The sequence below is a fragment of the Equus quagga genome, unplaced genomic scaffold (genome assembly GCF_021613505.1).
Source record: "Equus quagga isolate Etosha38 unplaced genomic scaffold, UCLA_HA_Equagga_1.0 73442_RagTag, whole genome shotgun sequence".
Lineage (NCBI taxonomy): Eukaryota > Metazoa > Chordata > Mammalia > Perissodactyla > Equidae > Equus > Equus quagga.
Window position 1 is genome coordinate 8,365,839 of NW_025802777.1, and position 18,950 is coordinate 8,384,788.

At 44.4% G+C, this 18,950-nt stretch overlaps 1 protein-coding gene across 3 annotated transcripts in view; it reads left to right on the forward strand.

Annotated features, from left to right (window-relative positions):
* Positions 1–18,950, forward strand: part of LOC124234248 (runt-related transcription factor 1) — a 240,716-nt gene that overhangs the window by 153,423 nt on the left and 68,343 nt on the right. For all 3 annotated transcript variants that reach the window (XM_046651496.1, XM_046651497.1, XM_046651495.1), the window contains exon 3: positions 3,739–3,895. In XM_046651496.1, coding sequence (XP_046507452.1) covers positions 3,739–3,895 — 157 coding nt within the window. The remainder of the gene's footprint in view (positions 1–3,738; positions 3,896–18,950) is intronic.

Genomic DNA, 18,950 nt, shown 5'->3' on the forward strand with positions numbered 1-18,950 from the left:
ATCCCGGCTCATTCGCCGTGTCTCCCGGCTCCACTCTGTGCTTTTCCACCCACCGGCCTCCCAAGCAGTTTTGACAAAAATTATTACTTTAAAATTTGACTTTTAAGTAAGTCTAAGACAACCTCTCTAAGAAGTTAATCAGTACAGAATTATTCTATTCCCTGGAAGAAGGAGGAGAAAATGTGAAACAATGATCAAGTCTGATGACATTGACGAAAACAGCATTTGTGATTCTTGAGCAGTCTTCTGGAATTCTGGGTGTAAATCCTCTGCTTTGACCTTTGAAACTAAAGGGAGACTTAAAGTTATGAATTTTCCTTAAAATAGGTTAAAATCATCCTAATTGCTTATCCTGGACCCCAAAATGTACCCATTCCCCCATTTCTCCCATGGAATACCTTTATTTTTTAGCATAGGAGAGATACCTGTTTTTCTACTGAGAAAATCTTAAATTTGCTCCATGTTACCCATGATTTACAGAAGCAGCCTTAAAAGCTGTTTGGACGACTTAGGATCTGTTTTGTAATAGTGTAATATTACAGTTTGTTTAGGCCCTGGTACGCCAGAGTCTGAAAGCATGAACACGCCTTCAGCAACTTCAGGGGTCTTAGATGCTGACAGTTATATTTTTTTCATGAGAAAGAAATAAGTAATGTTTCTGTCGTCAGGATCACGGTCCTTAGCTATCCCTTAAATGTCATCTCAGCTGAATTCTAAGTTCCACTCCACAGCTTTCTTTGAAACACTAGAAAATTAAGGAATTTGAAATAAATGAATTGTAACTGTAATTTCAGCCTAATTAGAGTTGGTTTAAAATGCCAGTTTGAACTGTGAGCAGGCTAGCCAAGAGCAGTTTAGAGAGAGTCATGTCGTATATAGGAGGGTTGATATTCTGCCCAACTTCCTGATACTTTAAAAACAGAGAAGTAAAACAAAATATGAGATATCCTTTGGCCAGCAAGTCCTTTCTTGTCTGTTTGGTCTGTGTTAAAATGTAAATGTTTGTGTTGCTTTAACTATTGTTTATAGCCTTTCATTCCAGTTGCTTCTTTTTTCTGTTTGAAGTTAGATTTTTTTATTCTCTTTATATTGCCTATCAATGACAAAATCTGTATCAAATTAGCAGATATGTTAGTTCTAATTTTTTTAATTTTTAGCTAGTCTAAGTATGCTTGTTAATAATTAGATGATATGCATTATTAATATAGTTTCCCAGGATTGAATATTCTCCCCATTTTTCCAGCCAAAAAAATCCCTCCAAGATCAATAAAAGGCCAAGTTAGTGATCTTGGAGTGCCCAAATATCCTCGACTTCTGCTGCATTTTTTAAAAAGGGAGAGAGAAATGGGAGTTAAACTCCAATTTTTTTTTTGAGTCTCAAATTCCAACATCAACAACCTTTTCTTATTTAGCCACCATCATCTTTGTTCTCTGTATTTGCTTCTGCTTGGTGAAGTTCTCATGAATTTGCCAAATGACTGATGAGGATAGTTTTGGAAAGATGAGCGAGGCACAGGCATGGAGCACTGTGGGAGGAGCCAGGGGGAGGAGGGAGATTGAGAATACATTTTGGGAGTTATACAACAAGATTTATTTATTTTAACCTCTTTCCAGATTCTGTCCCAATAATGAGTTATTGAGTTGGAAAACGGTGTCATTGATCCAGTCCGTGTATACTTACTGGATGTTGAATTAGAATAGAGAAGCCAGGTCACCACAGGGAGATGGGGATGAGGAAGGAAAATGATGTGTTCCAGGAGGGCATTTCAACACTGTGAGCTAATTTTACAGCGGGAAGTGAAAATGGGGAGGGGGGGGAAGTGGAAAAATTTTTAAGAGACTAAAACAAGCAAAATAAAGCAAGCACATTTTGTGGGAATAGAAAAAAAAAACCGGTAACAATAACTGAATAACTGATCAGGGAGATTTATTTTAATGATATTTTTGAAACAAAAGGGAATTGTGATGTTACTGCTCTTAATTAAATGGCGGCAAACACACTTAAAATGGGAACTAGATACCTAATTAGAGGGGGCATGAGGAGTAAATAGCTGTGTTTTTAAATCTCCTTGATAGAAAACATGGCCAACATTTGGATGGAAAGGATTAGAAAGAAAGATAAAAGACCCCGACCTTGCTTGCTAGTGCAAGTTGGATAAAATAGGCAGGGAAAACACCTGCCTATTTCCAGGGCAGTGATTCTCCAGGTGTGGTCTTGGGGTTGAAGGACGTCCACCCCTCATAGTGAGTTGGTTCATTTTGCCTATCGTACACCTTAGAATCCAAAAGCTGAAGCACCGTAAGGAATGAAAACAATAGATGGTCATCTGGATGACACAAGAAGGGGTAATGACTAAGCAGGCAATGAAGACGGGAATTTTGAGAAACACCGCTTTTTTTACAGGCAGAAAAAGAGGACCGAATATAGGTGTTACCCCCCAAAATTATGTAGCAATTATTAGGTAAAAATGAGAAGGTGGAAAACAGGGGCAAAAATAATCACTGTAGAATGTTTTACTATCAAAACTCAAAAACAAAATGAAAAAAATGATTATATAATTGGTACGATTAACACAAATTTCACTACTGACCGAGAAAGTACCACAAGGAGTATCAGAAATGATAGGAACAAGTAGGACTTGGGGCATTTTGACTAGAAATTCTATGACCACTTTAAAAACTAGAGACAATGGAAATATAGCTAATAATAAATGTCTAGACCAAGAAAATTGTTTCTGGAAGGTCAAATGATGACCAAAGAAATGGATGCTACTGCACGAAGCATCTTCATGCCATGCCCTTCAGAGCATTTTACCTTGGAATCACTGCTTTTTTATTACCTGAGCATCAAAAATATTTATCTACCAGTTTCCTTCAATAGCTCTTCTAGGAAATCTATTCCTATTCAATTACATTAAAGGAATTCCTTTCAAGATCAGCTGGGTTTGGAGAAAACCTCAGTCATCTATCAGGATGTAGCTACATCTTGGGGAGTCACAGATATAAAAAGGCAATGCAGTTCCACTCCTGAATTCAGAGGAGCACAGAAAAGTGAGCACCCCCCTTCTCTGAGGTCTGTGTTGATTTCGTAATTAGTAATAAGCGAAGAGTACATTTCTGATTTTTTTCCTTGCATGCCGAAGTTCACTGCTAGTGAAAATCAAGATAACAGAAGTGAGTAGGTGGGTCTCAAAGATAAATTGTAAGGGACAGTTCAAGTCATTCAAGAATTTTCAGCAATTCAGTTGTAACCATTGAATTTATTTTTAGCGGAAATAAGTTTTAACACCTAAAAGTAAAGTCGGCCCTCTTAGGCCTGTCGTTGGAGGTCTAGACAAATGAAAGATGGGTTAGGTTATAAGCTTACCAGAACAAGACATTCTGTTTCTCAAAGATGAAGAATTAAGAAGAGGTGATTGTGTTCATGAGAAGGCTTAGCTTTTCAAAGTCCTTGCTATAGTTAGTCTTATTCCAGCTGTGCTATATGACCTTCCCTATCTTTATTAGGTGAATGTTTTATGATTTGAAAATTTATGTTTAGTTACGCATAATGGAATTAAAAGTAAATCTTCCCGTTAATAACTTTTCTGTTGTTTTACGTAACTTATGATTGCTTTTCCTTTGCAAACTGAAAGTTAGCACTTAATAGACATTTAATTTTAGAGCAATTACTACACAAATGACATAAAAATTTATGACATTCCTGATATCTGCATTTGTACCTTGGCTGATGTTTAGGTGGTGGCGCTGGGGGATGTTCCAGACGGCACTCTGGTCACTGTGATGGCGGGCAATGATGAAAACTACTCGGCTGAACTGAGAAATGCTACCGCGGCCATGAAAAACCAAGTCGCGAGATTCAATGACCTCAGGTTTGTCGGTCGGAGCGGAAGAGGTATGTATCTGTCAAAACTGAAGTTGAAACACAAAGTATTTACATGGCAACAAGCCTAAATTTCAAAACTTCTAGACGTTTCTGTGATGGGATCCCTAGAAACAGTCTTTCTTCTTGTTATTACTGTTATATCAAGCTTTTAAAAAATATTTATTTGAAATTTAATATTTTTAACAGAATCTAGCTTTACATTATTGCTTTCTAGTATTGAATTGGTTTAAGACTGACTTGGCACATGCAAAGTCTGAATTCTGAATTTCCAGGAAACCCCTCAGAGCTTTACTAAAATGCAAAAATATAAAACTTACCATCATGGAAACTAAGATTATACAACTGGGGTTCTCTCTCTGATAATTATCAGAAATCTATTTAATGGAAGACTTAGCTTAGGATCCATGTGCTATCCATGCCAAGTGGGCCAGAGCTTCAAATGATCACGTCTAATAATTTTAAGGAATATATAGTATACGATTATTGAAATGTGGTTTCAAGTAAGCTGACATTTTTACGGTAAAATATGAAGAAATCATGTTGGTATCATTCTGGTTTGGTAAATTTGATGGCAATATGACTTTCCTATTATATATAATTTGGATGCATTATAATTATTTGGGGGATAGGTTGATCCTAATTAACATTTTAGGGATTAATAATATTGAAGATGGATTATCTGGAGGAAGTATTGTGTTAGTGATGTTCTATGTGTACTTTTCTTTTTCTTTGCCTGTTATCCCAGTATTAGCAGAAAGAGGAATCTTAGCTTGTTGTAATCTCCTCTGGTTTTCAATTATTTTCAAATAGTGTGTTTTCTCTGGATTGTAAGACCCTAAGTCATATTTTATAAATAAGAATAAGTACTAGAAGCTTAATTGAAGGAGGTAGGATAGCTGGTTTTGGAAATCTCATTTTTGTAATATAGTATTGAATAAACTTACGAATAAAAGTTATCCCAAGTATAATAAAAAGACCTGATAAATACCTAAATAACAGTAGATGGCTTGTATTGAAAAAAATAAAAGTACAACCAATGGACATTCAAACATGAGAGTAGTCATTACTCTTTGTAAAGGCATTCAAAAATATAAGAAAATCTGTGTTCTTAGGGAATTTGACTAGTCGAAAAGGGGAAGGGGGTAAAAGCATGTTGATTTTTTTGGCTATTGTTTTTGCTATCCTAGCTGTCTAGAGTATTTTCAAAATAGAATCATAGGTGGAGAAAATAAAAAAGCTTATACCGTGATTGAAAGTATATGTTCATAGTACTAAGTATGTTAATAATAGGGTAATACAAAGAAAATGATATCCACTTATTGACAGCATGAGTGATGCTATAAGGTATAAAAGCCTAAGGCATTAAATGGGTTCACTTGTTATATTAAAAGTCCCCGCCTTTCAGTAAATGGAATTCACATTATGATTCAGAGATGTGTGTTTAGAAAACATCTTGAAGGCTTCAGATGAGTAGCTGGCAGAGTGGATGAGAAGCCAATAAAAAATCAAGGCCCCACCGCCTGGTCCATGCCCACCGGCCTAGCTAAAAATCTTAATTCGATTCGTGCGGATTTCTGCTATTAGGGATCGATTACTGAGTGTCATTTGGTTGCATTTCCAGAGAAAGTAATATCATCGTTTGCATGCCTATGTGTCAGGTTTTGGTTATAAAAGTTTTGGAATTTAATGGTCCATGCTGGGGACATTTTCCCGTAAGAAGTTCAGTGGTGGCTTTCTGGCAATGTGCAGTAAGTCGATGATAATGAAGAATGAGATTTTGAAAGTGGCAAGCTTCCTTTTCTGGCGTGGAGGGCTGGTCTCTGGACACTCATTGGCCATCTCTGTTTTGAGTGGGTGACTAATAGGTGCTTGTGTTTACTTGGGTAACACTGAACTATTTCCTCAAGGTGTGGATTGTTTGCGTTCGGCTGCCTGATTCGTGCCAGTATGCTCTTGAGTTTGCATAAAACCCAAATAATAAAATAGCTGTAACCAAGGCTGGGCTGTCTTCTGATAACCCGGAACGAGAAAATTAATTGAAATGCTGTAAATGCCCAATATCTGTTTTGAACAGCTTCTGTTCCCACGAGTGATAAGAAGCAATCTAAAATACAGGAACCCTAGTTGAACGTTTGACCCAGTTATGCTTACCATGTATATTTTTGGTCTTGAGTGATTATTTTTTTGGGGGGTCAGTACTACAAGCTATCAAAAGGCCCTGTTTGAGTCTGTCTCATAATTTTTCTCCGTAGTGGTAAAATACAACTTGCTCTTACTCTTTCAAGTGTAAGTGTCAACATCAAAGCCTGCCAGATTTTTTTTTTTTTGCAATTTGCTTCCCATTATGGAGAGAGCAGATGATTCTCATTAATTTTGACAATTAGCCTTAATCTTCCTCACTGAATCTTGTCCTTTAAAAGTTTCATTACGTTTTATTAAGCAATCTTAAGACTGTCTGCTGTTTCATTTTTGTTTTCGAAAATGTGCCTGAAAACATGTCATTGACATCCACACACCACACAGTGGCCGAGAAGGTCCTGGCTATTGGCTCCTGCAAACATTTCAATGCCAATTTCACATTCTGTCAGAAGGCACTGGTCTGATGGATTCTCAAAGGGGCCTGGGTGCTCAGTTCCAAATGAAGGGTAGAAAAAGAAACATTCTTTTCTTTTACCGGCTACCAGTCCTTGGGGACTATAAAACCTCGTAGAAATTGCCAGAGGTTGAACATGGAAGGGTTTTTCTCTCTTCTACAAAACTGATCTGTCTGGGTGCTGGCTGATGTCCAGGATCACAGCTCCTAACCTCAGGTTCAGCCTGCAACTGGGAAAACCTGCCCGTCCAGCTTTTACGGCCTTGCTGACAACACTGGCCCCTAAAAAATATTCGTGAAGGCTTCAGCAGTCTGAACCGTCTTCCTTTGCTTCCTTCCCCTCCTTTCTCTCCCTGTCAATTTAAATCTCGCTCAGGGTATATCTCACCCTTGGAATTTTCTCCCTTTGCTTGAGTATCTCCATATTAATTGGTGTTCCTTTACAATGGAAGAAGAGACAGCAGCTCCCAGCAGATGAGAGGTTATGCTGAGCACACAGCTTGTTGTTCAGAAGCATCCACACTTAACCACATGTTCTGGGACTATCCCTTACTTCCAGAGAGTCCAAGTTCAGGATCAAAAGGAGTTCTCTTTGTGGAGGTTAATTAGCTGCAGTGTACATGAGTTTGTACCTGCGGTCGAGGCAGGTGCTGCTGGTATTTTCATCTACAAAAAGGTGCATCGTGGCTGCAGCCGAGAGACATTTAAGAAATTTTAGCAGTGAAATCTGTGAGTGCTTCCATCCTGTTGGAACAGTTGGAAAGGCATCGATCAATCAGGGAATACGGCTTTAGTTAATTCATTTTAGAACCAAAGAGGAAATCTAACAGACCGTATCATCAACCACATCATAAATGGGGGAAGAGAATCCACGGCAAATTTACTTCTGATTTTTCTAAGAATATGATTTTTACTCTTTTGAGAACATCATAGATAATTTGTTAAATCCTTTGGAAGCCTTTTCCCCGGAGGGAAAAAAATGCACATGTGCACTTATACGGTTTCATGTATATTTCGGTTTCCAGGGCTGAGGATCCATATACCCCCCACGCCAAGAATCTATGAATTTGAAATTTTCCTTGACCATGGAGGGCCAGCCTAGCACCATGCTGCATGTTGTAGATAACTGGAAAGTGAATAAATAAATGAATAAATGAGTAGATGTTCTTCTTGCTCCCTGTCCTGTTTTGGTTACACCTGTTGCAATTATAGCTAGGACCTGGTTTATTTAATTAGGAAAGTAGATCCCATTCAACCTGCTGGTCCAGATCTTTGAAAGGCCGTCAGGTGTGCACACATGGAGCCCCTTGCAAAGGGGAAGGGCCCATATTGTCGTGAAAACGGCAGCCTCTTCTCTAGTGACTACCTGGGCCTCTGACTGCAGAGCGGCAGTGCACATTCCACAACCAGCCTGGTGAGGTCACGTGTTCTCTGGTCTGTTGGGACATGGTTTAATTTCTTGGTGGAATTTGTGTTTATGTTGACCTCCCTGGCAACTTTAATCTTGCCCACTTTCAAAATAGTACCCTTTCCCAACGCTTTTATAAAGCGAAATTCCTTCATTACGTTCTTGCTGTGGATGCCTTCCCAGACATAATATTTACTCGGTCACAATCTGGGTTATTGCATATTTGGGTAATGTTTGTTACTTAAGGCATGTTCATTCTTAAGTTATTTTACATTGTTTGGGGGACAGTTTGGGGAGGTGGCCTCTCAGATGAGCGAAAGACTGCGGTTGAGATGAAGAGAAGGTACATTTAGAAAAGGATAAACTGTGCTGGTCTTTTAAACGAAAAGAGACGTGTCTTTATGGAGTGGTTGTTACTGAGAAATGGTCCGAATGACTCACAATATTATCACAGGATCCAAGTCACTCTCTAGTCCATGACAGACTCACGTAATAGGGGAAGGAAAAATTCACCTGACAAATCCAGAGTTGTTTCACAGACAACATTTAAGATAATAAGCTTGTAGTCAGATCTCCTGGACAGAATTCTAAGAAAAAGACCTGAGTTGTATTAAAATCAACTGTCCCGTTTTTTCCCCCGATTTTTCTTGGTTGTTATTGAGCTACACTTTAAAATAATCTATATATGCTGAAATCTGTTTTCAGATTTCAATGTGGGCAAATATGGATGAAGAAAGACCCAGCCTCTGAGACACCAAGCACCAGGCAGCCTTGGCAAATAATTCCTTTCGATGGCAGGTCCACAATCTGACGTAGAATTCATCACTAGAGATCAGGTTTCGCGTCCTGTTTCACATTTGCCAATAAAAGAGCAACACTTTCCTAAAGCAAGTTGCTCCCGACCCCCAACCACCGCCACCATCAGTCCGTATCCCACTTGATGCCACAGCAAGGACCAAGGAGGAAAGCTTTCTTGAAAACTACTTGTGCCTGGAACACGCAGTTTCACAATTTATTCCTTCATGGTGTTCTTGCTGATTTTATGAAGTGCCAGGCACTGCTGATGGTGTCAGACAGCTTTTTTAAATCGAGGTTATTTGTATGAACAATATTTTGAGTTGACGGGCAGAAGCTAGACTTCTCTCCACCCACCCTCCACCCCAGCCGGCTTGCGTTCGGTTGAGGCCGTTCTTTTTGGTGGGGACAGAGGACTATCAATCAGAAAGTGCCTCCTAGAGAAATAATGGTTGAGTGATTTTTAGAGCTTCCTGTTTCAGCAGCAAGCATTATAGACATAAACAGTGATCCGGCCAACGGCTGCAACGCTGCTCTGCTTCTAATAAATCAGTTTCGTATTTTCTTTTTGTGCCGGTTGGCGAGGGGCAAGAGAGGGTGGAGAGGACGGCTTATGAAGAACATTTTCTGTGTCTCTTTTTTAAAGAAAAATTACACGTTGAAAAAGAGAGAGGGCGTGCTGTCTGATGACTGTTTTCTTTCTGTGGATTAAAAAAGAAGTCCAGATCAGTAAGAGGACGTTTATGCATAACCATGTACTGTCGATGTGGAGAGGTCAGGTTGGACTTTCAGCCAGTGGCGTGCGTGTGTGCATGAGTGTGTGTGTCCATACTTCCTCTGAGAAGACTCCTCTGACCAAGTTAGCTTTGGGGACTGAACCCATGCTCATAACATTTCATCTGAAGCCCAAATGAAGCAATTAACAGAAAGTAATAAGTGAGCAGCGTGGACTTCATGAACTGCCTGTGAATACTTTCAAAAGCGCCGGTTTTATCAGCTCACTGTGGGGCGTGGGGCGTGGGGGCCAAAATTGCTTCTCTTCAAGATTTTTGTACTTATAAACATGCATTAGTGGACGTCAGGCAACGCCTACCCTCCATTATTGGTTCTGGTGGGAGTCCCGCCTTCAACAGAGACATCTCAGTCTCATCTCAGGAGCTATCCGTGACGTTCGCTTTGCTCGGCGCTGGTTTGGGACTCCAGCATGTTGCCCAGCTCTATTAGTCTATATCAGGCAGCGTAGTCCATTTAGAAACTCCATTTTGTGTCACTGAACTTTCTTCAACGAGGGTTTCAGGGAGTTGAGAACCCATAAATCATTAAGTGATCGCAATAATCTCCTTCGAGAGACTCATCATGGCCATTCTGCTGCAGAATTCAAAACGCGTTTCTTTTGATTTCCTCGGTGAGGAAGCGTTCATTTAGGAGCCACTTAAACTGTGTTTTACGCAAAGAAGATGTAAGCAAATTTCCTGTTTATTTTTCAACTCAGATTAATCTCTGCTTTTACCTTGAGATTTAAGACCATTGTTAAGGATACACAGGCAACACAGACTGCAGACCTGAACCACCTCGCCCCACGCTCCTGATCCAGGGAAACTCCTGGTCTGGTTAATGGGAGGGCTGACCAGTACCCTCGTGGTGGTGTGTGGCCCTGCCTGAGTCACCTTATGCAAACAAAGGAGGCTTTCCTTGGCTCAGACCAAGGCAAAGCACAGGAATATGGGCGGTCTGAGCACACACAGTTGATGATCTAGGAGCTTATCAGATCTCGGCAGACAAGGCAAGGAGGGATGGGCCTGATTGGTGGTGGAAACGCTCCAGTTTGCTCAAGGCACTGGTTTCGGGTTTTTATAGATGTTTTCCTTCATTCTACTTGAAACCATTGTTTAGAGTCAGTAGCTATCTATCTCTGTCTCTCTATCTCTCTCTCTATCATTAATGAGGAGCTGGTGTAAGTTCATCTTATAATCAGGCTCTGTTTGCCTTTTTAAATGGTATGATTCCAGTACCTACCACACTGGGTCCTTCCAAATGTTCTACCTTCATCATCCTATTTGAAACCTCAGGGCAGGTCATAGTTGATATCTTATCTATATATCTGCTTATCAGTTTTGATGATGGTCTTACTCAGTGGTTCCCAAACTAGGCTGATTTTGACCTCCAGGGGGCATTTGACAATATCTGCAGATGCTTTTGGTTGTCACAACCGAGGTGGGGGCAGTGCTACTGGCATCTAGTGGGTGGAAACCAGGGGTGCCGCTCAACATCCCACAGTGCCCAGGACAGCCCCCTGACAGCAAAGACTTACCCAAGTGTCAGTCACGCTGTGATTGAGACGCCCCGAACCAGCTCCACACTCCTTCATAATAAGTTGTAAAATGTCTCCATCCCAATTCCCTAACACTTTCTGCCTCTCTACAAAATTTATGAAAAACTTATATTAAAAAGTTTGCACACAATAAAAAATAAAATTAGAGAGCATCACTGAATATGAAAGTCTTTTTTAAAAATATGAAACATACCAGTGTTCTGTGTGCATAGAATTACGCCATCCATCCCTGAACATCCTGAGTGAGGGGATATGTGGTGCCCCGAGGGAGAGGCTGGGGTGGGGTGGACCACCCAGCAGAGGAAGCTCTTCCTGGAGGATGCGCCCATTGCAGCCGCACCCTCAGGAGTGTCACACAGATGCAGGTCCACAGGGACCATCAGAAACAATAAACGTGCACTGCTGGCTTCACTGCTCAGCGCCGCCCGCCCCATCCCCTCCCAATGCGTCGGTCGGGGGCCACAGACCCACCGATCCAGAAACCTGAATTGATGCGAGTGGACAATGCACTAGCACTAATGAGCGCTAAAAGCAAGGTCCTGGTGTGCCTCACCAACAGATACCTTACAGACACCAAAAAGGGCTTGGTCTGCACACCTGATATGAAAGTGGAGGAAATGCGTGGAAAGGGCAGAGAAGGAACCAAGGCCGATGTGCTGGCCGTCTCTGAGACAGCCTCATCTTTGCTGCCACAGGCTGGGTGTGCAGGTACCACAGGCAAACAGCTGGCTGGGTTCTTCTGGGACTTTCTCCCACCTGCCCTGACATGTTAGTTCTGCCATCACCTGTTCTCCATACTGAGATTCAGGGAAAGATGACTTGAAAAAAAAAGTCTGAATAAAGAGTCGTCTAGCTGTTCTCGGTGCATCAAGGCCATGGCTGCTGCAGCTTGAATGTCCTGAAGAAGTTTTGCTGGGAGTGCCCGCTCTGGTTTTGTTTGCTTGCTTGCTTTTACTCTGAATGGGGACCCGCATTCCTAAATATCTTGCCCCCAATATACATCTGCTGCTTTAAGCTCCCTTGGGTAAAGCCACCAGCTCCCAGACTGGGCATGGAGACCACTTGCATGTCAAACATTTGAGACTAGGAAGAGTGAACCATCCATATGGGAGCTCCTGGGCAGTGTCTGCACCGGGGCCGGCACCGAGCCCACGTGCAGCTCCTAGATGTGGCTGGGAGTGAAGGTCGCTGGCAAAAGAGCTCGGGAACAGCTGTGGCATGCACAAGTGCACAGCAGTGGTAACTGAGACCCATGGAAAAGATATGAAGATGTGCCTGGAAGCCCCCAGGAGGAGGACTCCCAAGAATTTTCAAAATCCAAAAGATTCAGCCCTGGGGGCCAGCCTGGTGGCATAGTGGTTAAGTTCTCGTGTTCCACTTTGGCGGCCTAGGATTCACCGGTTCCGATCCCGGGTATGGACCTAGCACTGCTCGTCAAGCCAAGCTGTGGTGGCATCCTGCATAAAATAAAGGAAGATTGGCACAGATGTTAGCTCAGTGACAATATTGCTCAAGCAAAAAGAGGAAGATTGGGGCCGGCCTGGTGGCACAGCGGTTAAGTTCACACGTTCCACTTCAGCGGCCTGAGGTTCGCCAGTTTGGATCCCGGGTGCAGACATGGCACTGCTTGGCAAGCCATGCTGTGGCAGGCATCCAACATATAAAGTAGAGGAACATGGGCACAGATGTTAGCTCAAGGCCAGTCTTCTTCAGCAAAAAGAGGAGGATTGGCAGCAGATGTTAGTGCAGGGCTAATCTTCCTACAAAAAAAAAGAATAAAAAAAGAGAGGAAGATTGGCAATGGACATTAGCTTGGGGCCAATTTTCCTCACCAAAAAAAAAAAAAAAGAAAAAAATCAAAAAACAAAGATTCAGCCCTTAACCAGAAAAGCACACTGGGGTGTCAGCAGTAACTAGATCAGTCCCTGACACAGAGCAGGGGCTCATTAAAAATCTCCAAATGAGTCACTACACCGGGACCCTTTCCACTCTAGGCCGTATAGCCTAGCGGTTAGCACATGGACTTTCCTGGATTCTCCACTCGGAGAAAGATGTCTCTCCTCAGGCACTACCGACATTTAGGGCTGATTACTCTTTGTCGTGGGGCCAGCCTATGCATTGCTGGATGGCTAGCAGCATCCCTGGCCTCTACCCAGTAGCCAGTAGCATTCCCCGCTCCCAGTCTGCCAACCAGCCATGTCCGCAGACATTGCCAAATGTCCCCTGGGGAGGTGGGGTGGATGATCGCCCCTAGTTGAGAACACTGGTTTAGAGCTGTGTGTCCTGGGCAAGTTACTTGACCTGTCTGAGCCCGATCCTGCCTTGGTGCATGGGGCTGGGGTGTGCCGTGAGGATTGCCTGAGATAAGACACACTTTAGAGGTGACCACTTTGCCTGGTAAGATCTGGCGCTGGGCCACTCACTCTGTGGACCAGATGATGGAAAGTCTGTGAGCTCGTGACAAACTAGAGCACGGGGACGTGCTTTTTTGTTTATCTAAATGGATGAGTTTTCCAGGAGGGAACATCCACGCTTATCCTTCTCCCTGGCCCCGTAGAGTTCTCGGGTTCTGAAAGGGTTATCCGAAGCAGGCCCTGGGATTTCAGATTAGCAATGGAAGAGACGAAATTAAATATGTACTGTAATTCGAAGCACTGTTTTTCATGGGAAAAGCTCAGCCCTTGCAGCTCCTTTGTCCAAACATTAATGGCATGCAAATATTTATGATTCATACATGCCCCTTTAATTCCTGATCGTATTTTCACAATAAACACTGCGTTTTAACAATGAAGCAGAATAATCTCTTTGTCCTGTCCCTGGCCTCTCCAGGCTGGCACCCAGCAGCCTCGCATTCTTCCTGCACGGTAATTGCTGACTCCACCCAGGTTGGGGGGGTTTATAGTAGTGCCACGGCGGCTTGCCTTGGACCGTACTTGAGGACATCCTGGCTGTTGCACTGGAAGCCATTTTAAGGTTGCATCTCAGCGTTTTCAGAAACTGCCTGTGAACATCCGTACTCGTTTTTCTTGTTTTTAACCACATGTGGATGGAGAATTGATTCATCTGGCTGTTACTTGGAGCAGTATCTTACTGCACTGTTATCTCGCATTCTGCCCAAATCTGTGGGCTCCAGATTATATTAAAGCCATGGTGTCTCATTTGGTAGTCCTCTGATTCATAAGTGGGCATGCCGGCCTCAGTCTCCCCATCTGTACAATAGGCATGACGATGCCTTTCGTATACGCCACGAAAGGTTATTAGGAGGATTAAAACGAGATGATGTGTGTGTAACAAGACTTAGGAAGGAGAGGTACGGCTCACCTTGGAATTGTTTCTCCATCTACAGCCAGAGTCGCTGAGGGAGGAGGGAAAAGAGCAGGCAGGAGTTAGCTTGTGTTCCTCTGGATCAGAAAGTTGGGAACGACCCTATTTTCCACTGTCCACTCCTCGATGGCAAGGAATTTATGTTCCTTAATCCTACAAAGAACTCATGAGAGTGCCTGAGACATAGCAGGAATTCATAAACAAATACATGAATAGTAATAATATCATCATCCCAGCTGGGCACTGGTCACCTGATGGACCTTGAATTCTCTGTTTTAATTGGTGGGTCTTTCACAGGCTTGATATCCTTTCCAATTAGGGAAGTATGGTGTCCACTACTATTTTATTAGCACTATCCCCACCCTCCCGGAGGCTATTCAATGACAGCAATTCATTCATTCATTCCATCATCAGATATGCACTGTGTCCCTACTGTGTGCCAGGCACTGGCTCCCATTGCAGATACGAAGTTCAACCCAAGAGAAGCCACAGCCTTCGGGGGCTGGTGAGGGGTTAACAATTCATCAGGCCATCGCTGTTCTGAGTGGTCAGTGCAATGAACAGGTGTGACAGGAGCAAAGGAGCAGCGGTGCCTAACCTAGGAAAGAGGTGAGGGGTCTCATGGACAAACTGTCATCTCAGCTGAAACATTTCAGGGCGTGGAGGAGGCTGCCCAGGCGAAGGCATCCGGAAGATTGTCCAAGCAGAGAAAACAGAGTTGGGGAGGAACACCTGGCCTGGTGAGGAGCGAAGAGATGCTTGGTAGCCAGCTGGGGGAGGCCTACGAGTGAGATGAGCCGGAGAGAGCTGATAAGGGCTGTGACAACCACATTGGGAATTTGGGCCGGTCCTAGTGAAATGGAGACCCACCCACAGGTTTTAAGCAAGGAATTGACATCACCAGGGACAAGTGGTAGAAAGATGCTTGGATTGCAGGCTGAAGAATGGAAAGTGTGTTTGGAGGGTGCTTGGTGGCTTAGAGACCAAAAACTCCCATTTCTCCTCTCAGGCAGCCTCAGATGTGTGTATCCAGCTTGCAAACACCCCGTTTGGTCAATGTTACGGTATCTAGAAGTCAGCTCCCCCAGGCCAGGCCTTCCCGGCCGCACCCCCCAGGCTTGCCTCAGCTTTCCTCTTTTTCCACTCAGCCTCCTGCCCCCAACTGCTTCCTGCAGAAGCTGCTGTAGGAGTTAGAAGCTGGTGAGCAGGAACTGAGGCCCCGAGGCTGCCTCCCCTTCAGAATGTCCATACCGCAGGCTTCTCTCCTGTGGTGCCATGTGGTGCAGGGTTGCACGTCTGAAGCCCTGGGCTATGGTCACGAGCAGGGTCAGGTGAGGACTACGCCAGCCCCACAAGGTCACTTTGGTCACCTGCCCTATGTTAACCTCTAGCCCGATAAGTGGAGACTGGGGAATTTAGATGCGCCAGCCAGAAGGTTCTCCTGGCAGCAGGCATGGCCTTGGCCTAAAGAGAGCTGTGAATTCAGGGTCTTGGGGGTGTTTGGGCTAAAAGGATTAAAATATGGTTCTGCAATCAAGATACCCAGGAACTGTGATACCATGAAATCTGGGGAAAAGCAATGCAAAATGGCGTGCGCATCGTGGCACCTTGGGGTTCAGTAAAAACCCCTCCTGCAGAGAAAGGCTGGCCCACCCATTCCTTCGGTGAGGCCACGGAAAAGGAAAGCCGTGCTTTCCAAGTGAAATCAGACATCATAAAGAACCAGCTGTCAAACCAAAAGTTTACAGAATGATTCACTGATCCATTTATCAAACAGCCTTTCATTGCCTCGGAACAGAAGATGCAAAGATCAATAAAACGCTGTCCCGGGCCTCAAACAACTCATTCTTATAGAACATCTTCAGAGAAAAAGCTTTGCATGTGTGTCGTTTTTCTCTAAGGAAAACAGCTATTTTTCAAACGATCCTTCGTTCCAAAAAAATGTTGGTTTTTTATGGAAAACTGAGTTTTGTATTTTTAAGCACCTGACTTTCAGTTGACTTTGGGGGTTGCCCTTGTGCCGGTAGCTTGGCCTGTCATCTGCATTTGGCCTGTGTGGAGGCAGGTGAAGCTGGATAAAGGCATCTACAGACACAGGGGCACTCGGCGTTCGAGTGGAGGTACACTGACACCTTCATTTCAGTTCCATTTAGAGAAACCGGGAAATTCTGTGCGAGGTGAAGGACTCATACCCTATTCACAAACCCCCAAATAAATCGTTATATACCTCCACTGTCAGAAATAACGGTAAGTGTTTGGGTAAGGAAATGAATGAGGAGCAAAAGCATGAATTTGGGCTATTAGCTTTTTCCAGTGGAAAAGTGAGAAACATAAACTAAAAATACTTTGTGAAAAATACCCCAAATTCCGATTTCCCCTGGAATCTGAGGGTGCGTTAATATGAATGCTTAGTTACCCACGATCAAAGTTAGACCCAGCGCAATCTACGCAGTAAAAGGAGAAAAACGTCTGCAACGTTTCAGAATCTTTTGGGATTTCCAGAATTTGCAAAGAACAAAACTTGAGCCTTCCTTGGCTTTCTTGGTTTTCCAAAGCTGTATTTTTTTTTTTTCTATGACTTTTTCTTTCTTGCTCTCTTGCTTTTTTAACGTTTGTGAGCACCACGGGCTTTCCTGCGGAGATGTGCAAATGAGCTGTGATTGTGACACACCAGTTGAGATGTGAAAAATGTTGGGATCGTGTTTCCCAAGCTGCATGACCCCCAGGGCAGACAATTGTCCTCTGTGGGCATGGCCTTCCCTTTCATGACAAAGAGCAAGTTTCACATCCCACCGAAACTGCCTCGAAAAGGAGAAGATGACTCCAGGATCTAAACCTACACCAAGCAGAAGGACAGAAACAGAACCCAGTGGCTGAGGGGCCAACTCAGGTGGACCGGCTACCACGCATCAGACCTAGAGAGGGATGCCCGCAGCAGGACAGGAGTCAAGGGTCTCCTCACAGACCCCCGCTGGAGTAGGAGGACATTGCCGTGATGCGACGGGCACGATCTCTAAACTCAGGATTCCACTCCTGGACAAGAAATGATTTCAAGTCTCCTTTTCACCTTCCGTTGCTCTCCCCGCCCTGGCCCTTTGGGGAGCACCATGCACATTTGCAACAGTCCAGAGGGTTCGCCGCTTCCCAGAGGTGGTGAGGACGTGGAGGGTGTCCCGGGCCGTGCAGAACTGCGGGGTCCAGCCCGGCTTCGTGAGACCACAGCCGGCTGTTGGAGTCCACCAGCCCCGGCCCGTCATCGTGAGGACTCACAAAGCACAGACCCGGGGCCTCGTGGCTGCCTCGCCTCAGAGGCTGTGTCGCGGCAGCAAGTGTCCAGAAAAACTCACCCCGTGACCTTCTTCCCAACTAAATAAAGCAGCGAATATTTTGCGCTGGCATTTGGATGAACAAACTGGCGTCAAGGGGGACAACACATGCTCCGGGGGGGGGAGCATTTGGCCTGGCTTGTTTATAAAGCGGGATCAGCCAGTCACAGTTGTGCCTTACGAAGGTCGCCAGCTGGCGGGGCGGGAGTGAACTTGAACTTGAAGTGCCCGTCAGATGTGTGGTTTTCCTGATGGCTCATGGGACCTTATTCTGCCGCCCTGCCTGCTGCCTTCTCTGCTTGGCCTCGGTTTGCTGGAATTCCTAGAGAAGAGGATGGGCCCGGAGCTCCGTCGGCACCGCGTGCCGAACGCTGATGCACACACCCACCTCCCGCCATCAGACCTCAGGGCCGCTTCCTCACCAGCCCCTCTTCATGGGATCGCCCACAACTCTGGTTATTGTGGAATCACATTTATCACATCTTTAATAAGAACTAAGCTGATATTTGCTGATTCATTATTTCATTTAACTTGTATAACAACACTATGAGATGGAAGGACTGTTATTAACCCCATTTTACCGATGATAAAGCTGAGGCCACAGAGAGGTTAAGTAACTTGCCCAAGGTCACACAGCTAGCAAGTGGTAGAGCTAGGATTTGAACAAAGGCAGTTCAGCTTGAGGGCTCATACTGTTAACTGGCACCTTATATGTTTCTTCGTCCACGGGGTTGTACAATCAATTGTCATCTTTTGTTGCTTCCAGGCATAAGTCAAGACAACCTTTCTCTCCCTTGTCGTTTCTTCCCACTTTCTTGTTCAGTCCTAGTGTTCATGCTTCTAAATTGTATTCCTCCGGGAGCCCAACCGCTGGCTGGAACTGCGGCTGCTGTTTGGGTTAGGATTCCCTGAGCGGGGTAAGGAGGGTCTCAGTGCCCCCCTTTCCTGGGCTCCTTCCACTGGGAATGCCCCACAGGACACCTGGAACCCCGCAGCTTGCCCCCTCGGGCGCTGAGAGCTGCAGCCTTGGGGCAGCACACCCAGGGGCACCCGTGCACGGGCCAAGGCCTCTGCTTGTCTCCGGGGAGCCTCCCAGGTTCTCCTGGCCCGGCCTGCTGCAGGCTGCAGGAGGGAGTGACCGTCAGTTCTCCCTGCGGCGGCCCCATCCTCCCGCCCCTCACTGGGTCCAACAGAGCCAATTTGGGAGCTGTTGTGACTGAGCCCGTCTGTCTTCCTCCCTCTCCTCTGCCTCACTGGTCTGGCCGCAGCTTGCTGAGAAAAACACT